General features: G+C 39.2%; 1 protein-coding gene across 3 annotated transcripts in view; it reads left to right on the top strand.

Moving 5' to 3' along the window:
* Arl5b (ADP ribosylation factor like GTPase 5B) overlaps positions 1-18,260 on the top strand; it is a 76,379-nt gene that overhangs the window by 19,755 nt on the left and 38,364 nt on the right. For 2 of the 3 annotated variants that reach the window (XR_009587716.1, XM_060372752.1), the window contains exon 5: positions 597-748. Coding sequence is in view for 2 of the 3 variants with exons in the window: in XM_060372752.1 (XP_060228735.1) it covers positions 597-748 (152 nt within the window). In the remaining variant the exon portion in view is untranslated. Of the gene's footprint in view, positions 1-596; positions 749-2,069; positions 8,320-18,260 lie in introns of those variants that run through there. The other variant, XM_021657515.2, reaches the window with a different exon arrangement.

Here is an 18,260-nt window from a genome sequence, read left to right as displayed (position 1 = left end):
ATAGTGGCTACATAGGTAGTCAGCGCCACCAACACCAGAAACACATGAGATGCAGCCATGTTAATATGCACCTAGCTAAAAAAAATGCACAAAGCTGAAGTTCATCAGTGATTTTAGAAGTCGTCATATTTCACTGTACAAGTATGTTCTGTCAAGTTATATCACTATGTTTTGATTGTTAATAAAACAACAAACAAACAAGAACCACAGTGAACTCTTGCCAGTGAGTTAAAATTCTGTAAAGGCTAATAAGTTTACTTTGTTCCCGCCTGTATAGAGTAACACAGGTGTACTATTAAGTCAGCATTTACTCTGAGGCTTATATTCTTTTCAATCTGACCATTTTTGTCCAAAAATAGAAAAGAATAACTTAATTATCTGACTTATACATATACTTTATTAGGATGAACCATTAAAATGTGTTTAAGATTATTAAATGTTAGTACAAGATTATTTGAAAATGGTGGTTTACTTTAACTAGCTAGCAGGCTATACTTTGCACCCTCACATCATGAGTTGGTTTTATGATAATTCACACTTTAATTTGACTCATGATTGTTCATGTTTGATATTCCAATGCTTTTTGTCAATTGCAGGATTTAAGAAAAGCTGCAGTCCTCATCTTTGCAAATAAACAGGACATGAAAGGGTGCATGACGGCAGCTGAAATCTCCAAATACCTCACCCTTAGTTCAATTAAGGATCACCCATGGCACATCCAGTCATGCTGTGCACTAACAGGAGAGGGGTAGGTACAGTCTGGGTTTCTTGAAAGGTCCTTTCACGGTTCTAAGTTTAACTCCTTTACTTCCTGGTCCTCCTTTTGTTTGTTTTTTTAGTTTGTTTGTTTTTCTAAACATGATTTCTCTGTGTAGCTTTGGCTGTCTTGAACTCGCTTTGTAGACCAGGCTGGCCTTGAACTCACAGAGATCTACCTATCTCTGCCTCCCCAGTGCTGGGATTTAAAGGTATGCACCACCATGCCTGGCTCATTCCTTTTATTGTTTCTCTTAAACATTTTTTTTTTTTTACCAAGTTCTTCATGTTTTTAACATACATGTAATACTTTCAAAGGCATAAGCATCTTTGGAATCATGTTTAGAATTCAGGTTTTTTTGTTCATCTCTTGATTTCATCATTTACTTACTAAGCAAAAACTGTAATGTCATCCTAATTAAAGAGAAAGCTGTAAAGAAATAACATGTTTTCTGAAAAGACTTAAATGTAAGTCAGTCTTCTCCAACAATGTATCTCCTGTATTATCATGAGTCCTTTCAGGAGGCATGCTTCTAGAACAGTCATTTGGCAGGTGCCATTGTGGTGTATTCTTGCTCTTTTATGAGCATGTCTGTAGATGCTATGCCAAGAGAAGCTGGTGTGTCATGTATGATTACCAGTTCATGCCAATATGATCGCCATATCACCCTGACTACTTGGTTTTTCTCATACTCAAATTCTTGACAGTGTAATAGCTAAGTGAACACCCTAAAACCTTCTATTCTTTAGAAACTGGATGAATAAAGAAAAGTTGCTGCTATTTTTAAAAGTTTTACCTCCATTTAAAGGGGTAGAGTGGTTTTGGTATTTACAATCTTGATGAGAAAACTAGACAAACAGAATCTTCAGGATGAAACCAGAGGAATTTGCCACTTCGTATACATGGCTAAGATCATTTTGTTGAAGTGACACTTCCATTAAAATTTGGAAGTTGTCCCTGATGGAGGCTAGGGATCTGGCTCAGCTGGTAGACTGTTTGGCTACCATCCATAAAGCCTTGGGTTCCAGCCTCACTTCTGTATGTCCTAAGTATTTGCTGTAGTTTCAGCACCTGGAAATGAGGTCAAGGCAGCAGGATCCAAAGCTGAACTTCAACCTTTCTGCATAGAGAATCTGAGGCTGGCTTGCACTGCATGAGACCATGTTCTTTGGGAGAATAAAAAGTTGTTGGCACCAATATATGTGAATAGCATTTGACTGTGACACCAGCCTGTGAATGAGACTTAATAAGTGTAGCTTCAGTGTTTCAGCAGCAAGTTTCTAATTTCTAAAATCCTTTTGTCTTCGTTTAGGTTATGCCAAGGTCTAGAGTGGATGACCTCCAGGATTGGTGTGAGATAATTTTTTGCTTGAAAAAGACTTCTCTATTTATTCTGTGACATGAACATTTTTCCTAATATCTTTGGCTGCTGAGGCAGCAGCATGTTTAATTTATAACAACACAAACCTCTGAGCAACACTTGAATCAAGTGCCGCTGTATTGGAACATAAAGATGTTTTCTTACCTTTGTTTCAAATGCACTAATCTCGGTCGGATGAGCGTAACGTGTACCTGTGCTTTTGCAGCAACAGAGCTCTTCTGACTGCCTATTCTAATTATTCGGTGACTGCCTTGTAAAAACCTGTTTGTCGTATATTTCATGTTACCTGAAGTTTGTTATGTCCTTAACAACCAGTCTCTTCCACTTCTCGGCCAGCACTCCCTCCTTCCCTGGTACCTGTGGTTTGATAGAACAGTGGCGGGAATCGTCATACACTATTTCTCCAGGACTAAACATTTACTTCTCTACAAACTCTGTTTATCTTTTGGACAGAATTAATTACAACGAAGAAAATCTACCTAGAAGCTCCGTGTATGTGTGTAAAAGTAAACATGGTGAATACTTGCTTTTAAATTTTCCTGACCTCATTGCATGTCATAGTATAATTTTAAGTTGCTCATTGCATGGGAATTAAGTAATCCATTTATTTATGTAAGAAATTAAGTTCACTTTTCACCAACAGTGTTTGGTTAAAAACTAATCAAGGAGAAGCATGAATCTGAAAGCCCAGCTTCAGTGGTAAATATTACTGGTTTCATCTGATAGCTCAAGAGTCTTCACTTTGTGTGTAACTCTCAGAATTTAGTAAAACACACCAACATGAAATTAAAGCTAGGACACTGGGAATATTTTTTACTGTCAGTTTACCACCTGCTTTATTGTCAGCCAAAGCCTCAGCTATTTAGTCAGAAATATCACACCTGCTTTGGGCAGCAGCCAAAGTCTGAACAGTTCTTTTTATTTCTTAGGTTTGTAGTAGTATCTGTCAAAGCATTTTATCATCAGCTCTATGTTACTGAAAGGCAAAATAACCTGGCCTTTCCATAAATCTGGCTGAGGGTAATATGGGAGGCTTCAGTCTCACCACCTCAGTCTCTGTGTAGACTTGTGTCCTAAACTCTGATAGGGTACTGCTGAATCTAACCCTAAATTTTAGAATATTCCTATGAGAATCAGCAATCATGTTCTTTCTTTGTTTGGTTGATTTTTTTTTTTTTTTTTAAATAGGGTTTGCTTAAGTAATCCTTGTCCTGGAACTCACTAAGTAGACTAAGCTGTCATATTCCTGGCAACATTGGTTTTATTGGCTACAGAAATGAAAGGGCCTAATGCATCAGGCTTACTGGGTGGTATTAATGGTTCCCAAGACAGTTGTCTGAGATGAAAGTAAGAGTGAACCCTTAAGTAAAAGGGGAACAAGTGTTGTCATTACCCCATTTATGTCACATATGTCATTTGCTGTATGAAAGGGATAAAATGTGTATTAAGGGATAGTTCTTCAGTTTGCAGTATTTTTTATTTGGATCAAAAAAGTTCAGTGTTCACAAATACCTGCTCAAAATTGGTGTTTTAATTTCAGGTTTTTTTTTTAACTGAGTTGCCTTAAATTTTGCTCTTTTCGAGGAGTGCTCGCTTTGTTACACGTAGTTAATTTAGTTGAACTTGATATTTTCATTTAGTGTTTCTACCCTTGATCTGAGAAAGGAGCCAGAAGAAAAGCTTTCAGAACTTTGGAGAGTTGTTTAAACTTTGAATTTTTTCTTACTGGTTCTATGCCAAATAGAGTAGAAGTTTAATTTTTCTTGTGTGTTTTCAATATAATCACAGTTGAGAGGAAAGCAGATATAAGTCAGTGTGGATGGTGTGGGGTAGGTGTGGAAGCTAAGAAAATACACATTACCTAAAGCACACTTTGCTTCAACTTTACTTTTATTGTTTACCATAAATATAAAAAAATAATTATCATAAGCCTGTCCTGAGACAAAGCATATTTGATGTCCCAGTATTTCTGCTTCTGAATTAATTATCTGCCTCCTTGTATCGAATGAGATTGGCTGGTTCAATTTTCTTCTGTCATATAATATGGTTATTTTTTATATTACCACATCAGCATTATATTGAAAGTGTTTTTAATAGTTGACTGTATTTTGTCAAGCAGCTACTAGTATAGATACAGATTTGATATTTAATTGTTAAAAGTACACTTTATTTTACTTCTCAGTCCTTTTTTAAAAGCATATAATTAGTTTGGATTAGAAGCAACATCTGTTAGCTATTTGAAAATGCAGTAGGCATTCAAGTAGCCATTGTGCCCTTGATTGGGAAATGGTCCATTGGGAAGTTCCTGTGAGACCTGTAGAGGTTTTCTCAGTCTTTCTGCTTACAGCCTAGGAAACTAGTTCTCCTTTACTCCAAGAGAATATTTGGACCCAAACGAGGATATGATACTAAAGCATTTGACTTGAACATAAATCAAATGACTATAAAATATCCATGAAAACTGGAAATGTGTGATGGGTGCCTTTGTTACTGTGAGATGAGTTCTCAGTTTTTTTATTGTGGTCTTTTGAGGTCACAGTAACAGTGATGAAATGGAGGGGAGTGGTTTTTTGTTTCACATTCTCCTTTGTCTCCACATGTTATTTAGTAAAGTTTGTATTATACCGGAACCTCGTACACCTGCTTTACACCTTCAGAAGATTATCTTGTATTTTTAATTTAAAAATGAAGAAATTAAGTTTTAGCTAAAATCTTTTCAACATGTTGCAGCTAAAAATGAAAAAAAAAAAAAAAAAAAAAAACCTTGCCAGTCATGTGTGCTGTTTTCATACCTGAGCATGTTACCTTCCCCTAGAAGTACATTTGAGAATCACTGTAGATGTAGTACTCGCTTTTGTAAGGGAATGCACTAAATATTTTTATTGTTAATGTGATTTAATTTCTTAAAACCTGAAATATTAATATATATATATATATAATCTATTGAAAACTGAGGATTGAATATATAATGTTTGCTTTTAGGTTCTTGTGTTAACATTCTTAAGGGGATAGTACATTTATTCTATATTCACTCGAGAAATATATACATTTCATTCTTTAAAAAACATTTAAATAACTCCCATAGTAATAGCTTTTTTAAAAGTGGGGAATGGCTGGAGACAGGACCTCTAGTAACCACAGTGAACACCAATGCATGATAACTCCTGCCTCTGCATCTGCAGTGCTGGGATTGCCATAGGTATATTAATTAATTAAATATGATATGGATTTTATTGTAGCATACAAAGAAAATGATCCTTTGTGTGTGTGTGGAAACAGTGAGGGATACAGACAGTGTATAGACAATCTTCTCGGGTGCTACCAGGTCTGCCCACGAGCAACTCTTTGAAGAGTAAAGAGTAAAGGTTTTACGTCCTTGGTGTTGCATCTCAGAAGAGGTCGTAAGCAGAATTGTGTCCTTGCCTCCTCCCCTGTGAAAATCACAGTGCACATTAGCAGGGCACTGGGATTATGTCTACACCATAAAGTTGTATTGGCATTTACCTCTGGAGGCCAATTTTATGAGCCAACTTGTTATCTGTGGCTTTGGAATAAAATCATCACACACTTAAACCTTAGTTCTAAAGGCCCTGTATTTTCTGTCTGGGGGCTCACCTCAAGATACAGCTTCTTCTCTTGTCTAGCCAAACATTGCCCTGCCTGTCTAAAGTGGATTCCAATCTTAATCTGCCCATTAATGATGTATCTAGCTGACCTAAGACACTATTGTTCATGGCCTTTTTTTTCTTCTTCTCAAACTGAGGAGCATCTAAGTAAACTAAGTCTCAAATATGCCTTCTGTTTTTAATATTCTGAAGCCTTATGTAAATACTATTACTGTCTTTTAAAATCTAAACTAATAAAAAAAATGCTTGGCGTAGCACATTTAAATTATTTGATTCACTGTTTGATCCCCACTCCCAGTGTGTGGATGTAAACAGGTAATAACAAAGTGTAAGTTTAAACTTAATTTCTAGCTAAGGACAATGCAAAAGAGAAGTTGTATTCATAAGAAAATGGCATCGGGTTGGTTGTAAATAATACCCATGTGTATTGGAAATTCTTTTCTAGGGAACTTACCTCATTTTCTTGGCTCTGCTGACTGGACAGAAATTGTTAGCTTGTTCTGCTTATTGAGTGAATTGCCTTTAAGGCATCCCAGACACTTTGGCTTTCCAGTGCTGAAAGAGTGGCATGGGCTAGGACATTAGCATGTTACAGACAAGCCCTCCTAACCGTGAAAATGACTGATAACATCGGTTTTCATGTCATCTCATCTTTATTCAGGGTTAGAAAAACATAAATAAGATATATTCAGAATTGTAGGGGGCTGGAGAGATGGCGCAGAAGTTAGCACACTAGCTGCTCCTCCAGAGGTCCTGAGTTTAATTCCCAGCAACCACATGGTGGCTCAAAACCATCTATAATGAGATTTGATGCCTTCTTCTGATTTGTATGTGTATTTTGGAGATAGAGCACTCATATACATAAAATAAATGAATTTAAAAAAAAGAATTGTAGATGACCAAAAATAAATAGAGGTCAATAAAATCGAGGAAAGGATTCACTTTAAAATGGCTGGAAATCATGAAAACTGATTAGCATTCTAGAATTAGAATCTGGAACTTTAGTCACAGAGGCTTCTTGATTTTTTTTTTTTAAACCAGTGCTCTGTATTTTCTCCTGGAATGGAGAAATAATAATACATGCTGTGTGTAGACTGAGTATAGAAAAACTTCTAAAAGAATGAAAATGTTTTCTTGCACAGTGCAACAACTCGTCAAATTTCAGTTACAAAATAATTACCTCATTTTTCAGACCACGAGGTGCTTTGCTTTTGCTTAAGTGTCTGGGATGTTTTGCAGTGCCATAAATCCCCCTTTACCCAAATGTCTTTGAATACGCAGAATTCCTAGATGAAGTGTGAGTGCTGGGCAGGACTTTTGTTTTTCTTTGTTTGCCAGCTTCAGCGTGAACAGGTATCTTTGCATCCAGTGCTCTTGAGCAAAGCACTCAGTCAGTATTTAATTCCTTAGTAAAGGAAAGGGCTGCAGTTTGATTGCTCATGATAGATTATGACTCTCAGTGCCCTAGAACAGCAAGTGACCATTATTTGATCTCAGTAGGTCATAATTGATTGGCATGTTTTAGCTGTAGTCATGAGAAACGGTAAATTTTTCCTCAGGAAATTCAGAGATGCTGAGGCCCACGTTTATTCTCTTGGAGTAAACTTTCAGTCTAGTTGTGAGCATTTTCATCTTAGTTTTGAAAAAGCTTAGCTGCTGTTTCATTGAAATTGTGAAATAAAATGATGGTTATGGCCTTTTCCAATTATAGGATAGTTTTTCATTTCTCGATACTTGTCTGTTCCACAGAACATCATTTAAAATCGGGAAAGAGCAAAGTCCTAACAGTTACAGCCTTGCTGTTGAGTTTATTCTAATGGGAGTGTAATGACTGTAATTTCACATTCTCGTCCTCACACATGACTTGGTGCTTTATAATATGAAAGAGAAACCTGGCCCTGTACTCATTGTACTTCTAGCTCAGATTGTAAAACTCTTTAAATGTATGTGTATAAGATTTAAATATACATTGTTATCCATTACATCTCAGGCTTTGTGCCGATGTTCTGACAATGTCTTTGCCGCAGCTTGGTCCAATAGAAAATACTATTAATAAGCTCGGTAGGATTTCTATGTGGGCCCCCTGGTGTTTACAGAGGGGGAGGGGGAACCAATGACTTTATAGCACATACTGCTTCTGAACCCTAAATAATCAACTGACCTGTGTGCCATTGCTCTAATACTTAAGCACTAATCAAGAAAATGTAAAAGCAAATGCCAAATGTATTTCGCACCATTACCCCCCACCAGTGGTTCCAAGCTTCTTTGTGAGGTTGTTGAAAAGACATGGTTTTTGAATTTTAATACTTTTCGTTATTGTGAAATGCTTCTTTTATATGTTAGGTCGTATTCATGATTCTTAATTTCTGAGATTATGTTCTAATGAATTGTGTGCATGCCAGCTTACCCAAGTAAAAAGATGCAGTTTACCCTGGAATGTTAATCTTTAGACAGGTTTTGGTTTATTTGCAATCATGATGCAATACAGCATAACATCTATTTGTTTTCAGTCCACAGTTTTATTTTTGTCATAATAAATACTTTTCCAATATGAAGTGTAGCCTGTGTTTTCTTTTGACGATAGAATGTAGTCTTTTTGGTTATAAGTGCTAAAAGCCCAGGTAAGCTAATGTGAATTTTATCATAGTGGTGACATGTTACAGGCTCATAGAACCCAAGGTGATAAATAGAACCCAGTTCCAAAGACTGGAAGATTGTGAAAAGCCGGGGAATTACCTTCCTTCTGCCCACCTTTCTTGTTTTTCACTGAACTTGACTCGCGTTTTCTTGTCCACATGGCAGGTATGATACCCACTTCTAATAGTTTTTTTGGTTGTTTTTTATTTTTTGTACAGGGGAGAAAAATGAGATCATTGTTGGATTCTTAGAAACAAATCTTGGTTTCCTAGAGAAGTCCACTATCCTGAGTATAGCCATTTGGCCTCTTTTTGTTCAAACAGCTTAGGTAGAAGGTACATTTAGACCAGGGGAACTTGGGGAGTAGAAAAGCCTGTCAGAGAATGTATGTTATACCTACATTCCCATAAAGCAGTTGGCGCAGTTTAATGAAGAATAGGCTGAAAAAACTATGTTCATTGTTTAGATCTCTCTAAACTAGAGGCTGTTAATGTGCCACCCTTTCCCAGACTATGAGACTATTAGGAAAGATCCCTAAATGTGTAGCGAGGTGGGAACTTCGTGTCAGAGATTAGTTACCCATAGCTGTGACCAAATGCCTGAGAAACAACTAAAACAGTAGTTACTTCTGCAAGTTTGAAGGTTCAGCCCATCGTGGCAGACAGGAGAGGCAAGGCAGCACAGTTCTCACCGTGAGCCTATGAATCAGGGAAGTTGACCTCACGGACTGTAGTTTCCTCTAATAGTCTACTTTTCTTAATATCTATGTTGCTTTCTGGCCAGTGCTGTAAAGAGTGTGGATTCCTATGCTATATAGGAGTGAGTCTTTTTTTTTTTTCCCCTGAGTAATGGATTCCTTGTCAGTATAATTTTTACAAGTTATAAATTAACTCACTGGGTTTGGCTACATAAGCCTGGAATCCGATCATTTGGGAGGTAGATGGGGATAAGAGGACAGGAGTTCAAAACCATTCTGGGCTACTTGAGTCCCTGTCTCAACAACAACAGCAAAAACATTTTTGTGTATGAATATAGTGAGCACTTGTTAGATTTATTCTCCCACACTTCTGTAAACCCAGTACCCAGAAGGCTGAGGCAGCAGGGCCTCAATTTTTGAGGTCATCCTAGGCTACATAGTCAGACTTACAAAAGTTATCAACTGGTGATGGTACTGATGCAAAGCTGAGTGTATGTGTAACTTTATAGACTCTGGAACCTAACTGGTAGGAATTAAAAGAAAACTTTGTATTTTGAAAGAATCTTCAAGTGAACTTGAAAATTTCTAATGTGGCCTTCAAAGAATATCCTTCTCTTTTACTCAGATTTCCAAGTTTTGCATAATCAAAAATTTTACCTTGCTAAAATACCAGTTCATCAAAATATGAAATAAAAAATGGGCTACAGGTAGGGAATAAATTTAATTGTGTGTTTAGACAGTCTTAATGTTTAACTCAGGATGGCCTTGACCTGGTGGTCTTGCATCAGCCTCTCTAGTTTACAGGTTTACAGGGTGCACCACACATTTCAGCTCTGGTGTACGGTGGAATCCTGTATAAATACTGACTGTACAGCCTCTCCTGTCTTAAAGCCCAGAGTTTCCATCTTAACTGTTAATGCAGGGACTTTCCTATAGCCGTCACCCACTTAGCACGTCGGCTAGAGATCTCTAAGTCACTTGTTCAAGAGCCTCCATTCCCTGCAGCTGCTGCTGATTCCAGGGGCTGCTTTGGTTCAGGCGGCATGCCTCTTTAAGCCATGACATGCTCAGTGGCTCCCCAGAACATGCAGATACATTCCTATGTGAGGTGAAAGGAACTCAACAGATTGGATGTCTCTTCTCACCAATGTTAAAATCTCATTTGTGAATTCATCACTACATAGTCCACATAAAACACCTGTGCAGGTCAGTAAAGGAAATTATGTACCACCACCCACTCTGGTCCTCCCTAGAAAGAGCTTCATATGCTTGTTACTCACTTCATCCAGAGCAGTTAAGAACACACTTCACATCCAAGAGATTGCAGGTGGAGTCAGGTGGTTACTGATTCACTCCAAGCCATAGAATGCCCCAGGACATACATTGTTACAAGAAATCTGATGGCATGTGGCTTTGATTTTCCTCTCATCTGCTATTTCCTAAAGTAAGAAAGGTTTTACATTTGTTCTGTGTAGGGGTTGGAAGTGGTTGGTTGAACATACATAGTCTACCCCTGAGCTATATCACAGTCTTGGAAATTTTTAATCTAATTTGGCTTTCACTAAACACAGGATTGCCTTGACATTAGTTGGCCTTGAACTCAGACTGCCTTCTACATCCCTCTGGGATTATATCCTGTACTACCAGCTCTGGATAAAAGAAAATATATACACCACTAATGGAGCTCCCTTCTTGCTCAAGCCCTGGATGTTCAAAAGTAAAGATGTCATGATGGGCGTTGTCCTCACAGAGCTGTGACTTGAAGTTTGGAGGAGGGGCACGCCTGAATTAAACATTCTACAATGTTAATTAACTGATCAGCCTTCTTGATAGCCATCGTAGCTCACCTCTGTGTTTGACCTAATAACCTTGAGACTTAACAGCTCAGAATGTTTGGACTGACTATAGCTTCTCCCACCTCAGAAGCTAAGAATATCGTTTGATAACATCTGAGGGCCCACCTTAGAGAAGCTTCCACTCTATTGTGCCTGCCACAGATGATTCCATCCAGGTACTTTAAATGTAACTCTTGACGTTCTTTGTTCCTTTGCTACAAAAACTGCATGGAACTGTTGACATATAGCAACATGGTGTTTGGGTATCCTGCTTCTGTGTTTCTGAGCCATGATCACTCTATTTGACTCCAGAGTAGACTGTTCCTCCCTTTGAGACGAGATCTGTGTATTTGCATCAGCAGAGCATTGAGCCCATTTGAGGCTCAATAAAGTCACAGTTACATATGCCAAATATCTGTGCTTCAATAAACACAAGTCATGGTGACAGAGGCTGAGAACTTTCTGTTTCATAAGTTACATGCCAGTCATCTGCAGGCCCTGCAAGTTTTGTGAGCGTTTATAATGATACTTTTAAGTTGATAAGACTTGGTAAGGAGCACAGGTGTATGCAACTATTTGATGATGTTGAACTTAATAATAATTTTTAAAATTTATTCTTATGCAGACATATATATACACACATATATACATATATATGTACGTATGACTATAAATAAAATAACACTTTGATCATATCCAGCCAATCGTCCTCTTCTATCCCTCCTCCCACCAAACCTATTCTTCCCAACAAGTTCCCCTACTTTCATGTCTTTTTCTCTGTAATGTACTGCAGTTATTACTTGTGTGAGCATGGCTGGGGATAGTTAACCACAGAATGGGCACCTTACTGGTGACTACTCCACTGAGGGATATGACTTCTCTCCCACCCCCAGCAACAGTTAACTACCTTTGGCTCCTCAGGAAAGAGTGGAATCTTATGAGCCCCTCCCCCATTCCTGGTGGAATGTTGATGGGCTGGGTATTGTGGGGATCTTGTGGAAATAGCCTTTGTGCTGCATGGGTGTGTTGACCATGTCCCATACAGAAAGCAGCATTGCAAGGAACTTCCTATCTGGTTCTAAGTTCTTTCTCTTTATTGGTCATGTTCCCAGAGCCTTGGGGAAGGAAAACAGTGATAGTAATGTAGATGTCCTATTTACAGCTGAATACTACTTGACTGACTTTTATTAAAATTTAATTTTATTTATATATTTATTTATTACAATTTATTCACTTTGTATCCTCACTGCAGCCCCTTCTCTCATCTCCACCCAGTCCCCCCCCACCCCCTTCTCCCCCCCATTCCTTTTCTAGTACCCTGATAGGGGAGGACCTCCTCTCCTTCTATCTGACCCTATCATGTCTCATCAGGACTGGCCGCATCAACTTCCTGTGTGGCCTGGCAAGGTTGCACCCTACCAGGGGGAGGTGATCAAAGAGACAGCTCCTGTACCCCTTACTAGCTGCACTCTACCAGGGGGAGGTGATCAAAGAGACAGCTCCTGTACCCCTTACTAGGGAACCTACTTGGACACTGGGCAGCCAATGGGCTTCCTTTGAACAGGGGGTTTAGGTCCTCTTCATTGCATGGTCCTTGACTGGAGTATTGGTCCCTGCAGTCATCCCCACCCCACCCCCCACCTCCCTGGAGCCAGGTATTTTGCCTCTGTTGATCTCCTTGTGGAGTTTCTGTCCCCTCCATGACTTTCTATTTCCCTCTTCTTCCAGCACTCTGGCCAAAGTTTGGCTATGAGTCTCAATATCTTCTTTGATACCCTGGAGGGTAGAGTCTTTCAGATGTCTATCCTGTTTGCTCTTCTGAATGAGGATTAAGCATCTTCCCCAGAGTCGTCCTTGTTTAACTTCTTTAGGAGTATAGATTTTAGTATGTTTATCCTATATTATATGGCTAATATCCACTTATAAGTGAGTATATATCATATGTTACTTGACTGACTTTTAATAGACAAGTCCATCTGTATTTAAAATGGGAAGAAAAACGCATATAAGGAACATGCAGCAGAGCTGCATAGTGGTGTTCTATGGGAAGATTTCTGGGGATGGGTTTAGAACTACTGCTATGGGTTGTGTCTTCTCTAGAATTTTTTATGTTGAATTCTCAGTATGACCTTATTAGGAGGTAGGGGCCTTATCAGGGTAATTAAATTAAAACGAGGGCATTGAACCTAAGAATAGATAGGTCATGGACCTAGGGGAAAACCAACTGTTACTGTTCTTTAAAAGGAACATAGCAATATAATGACGTTCTGCTGTGCCCATACAAGAGTATCTCGCTCAGCTCAGCCATCATCAAGAAGCTTCTTAGGTAGGAACTAATACAGAGATCCATCACTGGACATGGCGCAGAGATTGAGAGACCTTGGAACGCTACGTGCTAAATGGGATGTTCTTATCGAATCCTCCTCAGGGCTCAAGGAAGTATACAGAAGAGGAGGCAGAGATTTTAAGAGAAAGTGCAGTGGAAGCCACCAAAGAAACAGTGCTTACAGACACAACAGGACTCAAGTGTGAACTTGCAGAAACTGTAGCAACATGCACAGGGCCTGCATAGGTTCACGGTATCAGGCATTGAGAGGGTAACTGGACAAGACTTCTCATCCCTAACCCAGAAGCTATCTCTGAAGGGAAAAAGATTCGTTTTCTCCAGTTGTGTCTCATTGGGTATACAAACTGCACTAAAGGGCAGGTCCCAAGCCCAGCTAACAAAACTCAATTCTATTTTTGGAGATGATTTATCTCATAATGCTTTGTTCATGCTTTTTTTTTTATTTTATGTATCTTTTGCTTAAATATTGTGGTTCCCAATTATATCTTTTTATGCTGTGTCTGTGTTTCTCATGCTTTTTGTTTCATTTTTCTGATTTTTTGTTTTATACTGATTTGATTTGTTTTATTTTTAATTGTTCTCTGTTTTCTAAAGAGATAGAGAAGGAAGTTGGAGTTGGATGGGTGGAAAGGATCTGGTAGGAGATGATGGAGGGGAAACTGTGACCAGAATATTTTGAGTGGAAAAAAAAATGTTTTTCATTAAAAAATGAGGTCATTGGATAGGTTAGAAACTGGCATAGACAGTGCCCTACAAGAGGAAAGTTAAGCAAAGAAATATGCACAGGCAAAAGGCAAGTGAAGACACAGGGGTGGAACAATGCCAGATAAGCCACGAAGGGAGGGTTGACCTTTGACAAAGAGCAGAGGGTAATTAATTCCCCTGAATGGCAACACTGGACTCACAACCTCCAGTACTGTGAGACAAAACGTTTCTGTGGCATAGAAATGCAGCTCTCAATATTTTTAGCTTCTTTTTGTTGAACTTCAAGTCTCTTTTCTCCAGTTATCCTTGAGAGAAATCTCTCATCAGAGCAGTCCACTTCACTTTTCTCCAAATGCGATGGGATTGTAGGTGACAGCTTTTCCTCATTCTAGAAAAATCTGTTTCCATGCCAAGCGTTCCTATTGTCCATTGCAAATGACAGCAATTCAAACACAATCAATAGCTAACATTTCCTCCTTCCTTCAGCAAAGACCTCATTGCCAGCAAGTGTAGGTTCACAGTCTAACAGCTTTATGGTCACCAAATAGAGTTGTTTTTCTGCTAGCGTGCTGGAGAAGTACTATGATTGCTTCAGAGTTGTGTAGGGGCCCATGTTATAGCAAGGTGTCAGAAGTGAGTGGTGAGCATGAACAGTAGTGTATGCATGTGTATTATACAATGACCAAAAAGACAGTTTGGGACAAAACTGTTTATTTGGCACACAGTTCCACAGCACATCACTGAAGAAATCAGGACAGGGACTCAAACAAGGTAGGAGCTGATACAGAGGCCACAGAGGGGGCTGCTTACTGGTTTCCTCCCCATGGCTTGCTCAGCTGGCTTTTTTTATGGAACCCAGGACCACCAGCTCAGGGATGGCACCACCCACAATAGGCTGGACCTTTCCCATCAATCACTAATTAAGAAAATACCTTACAGGCCTGCCTTCAACCAGATCTTAATGGAGGCATTTTCTCACTTGAGGCTGCTGCTCTATGTTCTGGCCAAGAGTGAAATAAACAACTACTGTTGTGCATTGTGTCTCACCCTAGATTCTGCTGTTGGTAGCTGTCTTGTACTATGAAAGATGGGTGTATCATGTGATTGTGATTTAACTACACTGTCTTATTGAGGATAGTGTCTCAGAGAAAAATTCCAGGGAAGTTTTAGAAAAACATAATTCTATCCTAGACATATTCATAGTCTTTTGTACCAGGTGCTCCCAGGGTCAATATAAAACCCTCAGTGCAAAGTTGAAATGATAATAAAATGAATTTGTTAGTTCAGCAGTCATTAGAATGGAGTGGGACCCGGAAAGGTTACAAAGTTGTCAAATCAGTACTGCATAAGTTATGTCCACTGATTTGGGGTTGTAAATTTGGGCAGGTTATAGTTTTGTGTCTTAGTTTCTCCAAAACCCTCATCTGAGCTATAGAAAATATTAATGAGTTAAGACAAGAAGAAAGTTTAAAAGAGTGTCTGGAGTACAGAAGTTACTGGGTTGAAATAAATGCTATGCACTGCTAATGATGAAGTGTTCTCATCTGTACACTAAACTTCTCATATATTAGCAACAGGCCTCATGCTGCAAAATGGCTGAGCTAGAAACTCTGATGGTAGGTTCATTATTTCTTTGCTGTGCCTTTATGAACTGGCCAGCAGATGACTAGGATTAGAGTCACCTAAAATCACGGGTCAAAGAGCTTGTTACAGGTCCCTCCTTTCTCTTCCTGGGATTCTACCTCTCGATGAGTGCAGAGTAGAAATCTAGAGAAAACTACTGCAGGCCTGTCACTCTAAAATTCCATGCAAGAGCGTGGTTATGGAGTCCAGTTTACCATGAGGTATATTTACAGCACATTCCAGTTGTAGCTCTCTTTTAACCTTAGAAAATACAGCTGGGGCAGCACCCCCCTGAGACTCCAATATCCTAGCGATAGAATCAGGAGGAATGAATTTTTTAGGCCAGCCTGGGCTACATAGTGAATCCAGTCATAATACACAAATAAGCATAACCTGTATTTTTATTTCAGTAGTTTCATAAATGCCTTTGGTCAAAAACGTTGACATTTTGACCTAAAACTGAACCAAACAAAACATTTAGCTTTGCCTGTGTCCTGTTAGCTTGGTCAGGACCTGAAGCAAGTCTTTGAAATAAGATTGTATTATTTATAAACATTCTCGGGACTACTGGTTCTTGCTCAGCAAAGGGCTTAAAATTATCCTTATAAAAAATAGGCGAACATATTGAAAAATAATCACCCATCTTTATATTTCTCAGAGAACAGAGGTCACAGCACTAACTGGTTTTCTTTGGTTTCTTTTCCTATAACTGGAGACAAGACAAGTAGAGGAAAGAAATCACCATTTACCAGTGACAGATGTTGACTGTTGCATAGTTAAAAAGGAATCTAAGAGGAAAAAAGACAGCAGAAGCCAAAGGAAGGACATTTAGGGACTTAGCCAGGGACATCACAGATGCGTCAGTGAGCATGGCCTAACTCTTAGCCAGCACATAAAATGTCACATGGAAAGTTTTCTACCAGGTTAGCTTTCAATAGCACAATACACAGCAAGGTGGACACTGAAAAACAGAAAGTTCCAGGAGAGCCCTGAGCCCAACCCGACAGCTCAAGGAGAAAACAGGAAAGGTGCAGATATGAGTTGTATTTCACAGGCATCCCAGTGAGTTTGAGGCAGCTGTGTGACTTACACGCATGTGTGCACTATACATTGTGATACAAATATTCTGTTAATATACTTAAATTTTAGGTTATAATACCATTCAAAATTAACCAAGGAAAGTTACACATTTTTCTTTTTATTTATTTTTATTTTTATTAATTACAATTTATTCACTTTGTATCCCCTGTACCTCCCTTCCTCCTCCCCTCCCAATCCCACCCTCTCTCCTGCCTACCCGTGCCCCTCTCCCAGTCCACTGATAAGGGAGGTCCTCCTCCACTTAAAGTTTACAATGTAAGGAGCTGCAAACACAGAGTTTAAGATGAAATAATAGCATAAGTCTTCAGGGCTCTTGAGCAAGCTCAGCAGGTAAAAGCGCTTGCTGCTGAGCCTGATGACCTGAATTCAGTCCCTGGCACTCACACGGTGGAAGGAGAAATGTGCCTCCCTTAAGTTTCCCCTAACCTTCACACACACTCCTTGATGTGTGTGTCCCCCAGCAGGTAAGTGTTCATTATAGAAATCTAAGGAGGTTATCAATAATCAGAGGTTCCAGAGGTTTTATTCCTCTCTCATTGTTGTCTCCTTCCTCAGTCTTCTGTTTCCTTTTCTTCCTCCTCTTCCTTTCCCTCCCCCTCTTCCTTTTCATTCTTGTTGATATGAGCATGAAAATGGTGAGACTCAGTAAACCATCACAGAATATATTGAGAGATATAGATTTTCTTGCTCACCTTATTTTTGCTCTTCTCTTTTTCATTTTCTTGTCACTTGACATCTAACAAAGAACTAGTAAGGAGTTGAAATGTCATATAACATTCAAAGAAACACAGGCAGCTCTTGAAGGACATATGTTCTCAAAGTAAAATTGAAGGAACTTAGGATAAGTCATTTGGTGGGCAGAACCAATAAGACCATATCTTTAGGTCTCTGTGTGTTCATATGTATGTACACATGTGTACATGCAAATGGAGAAGTCTATACCAGATGTCCTCCGCAGTCTCTTTCCAAATTCCATTTTGAGACTGGGTGTCTCACTAAAACTGATGTTTGCCAATTTGAGACTGGCTGGTCAGGAATCTCCTGGGATCTGCCTTGTTTCTGCAACCCAACACTGAAGTTAGAGGCGTGTGCTTATGTCCCTGGGTGCTGCTGTATCCTGAACTCAAGTTACTGTTTCAGGCAAGCACTTTACCTACTGAGCCATCTTCCCAGCCCCCATATACTGCAGTATTTGGAAGGCTGATGATTCAGACCAATGGGGAAAACTAAGTGTCCATAATAATTATGATTATCACATGGCAAGCACAACAAAGATGTCTGGCCAGTGTTAAGAGGTGAACTGGAGCTAGGCCTGGTGTATGCCTATAATTCTGCTTGGGGAGGCAGAGGCAGGTGGATCTCTCTGAGTTCAAAGACAGCCTGGTCTACAAAGTGAGTTTAGGACAGCCAAGGCTACACAGAAAAATTCTGTCTGAAAAACAAACAAAAAAGGTGAAACTGGGGAGGAATGCCTGCATTTGCAGGGGGCCAAAGCTGTTCAGAAAAGGTAGAAGTGCAAAGCTGACACGGATAAAAACTCAGGTTTGCATG

The sequence above is a fragment of the Meriones unguiculatus genome, chromosome 19, assembly GCF_030254825.1.
Source record: "Meriones unguiculatus strain TT.TT164.6M chromosome 19, Bangor_MerUng_6.1, whole genome shotgun sequence".
NCBI lineage: Eukaryota > Metazoa > Chordata > Mammalia > Rodentia > Muridae > Meriones > Meriones unguiculatus.
The sequence above is the reverse complement of the archived record's forward strand: the minus strand, read 5'-3'. Positions and strand labels throughout refer to the sequence as shown.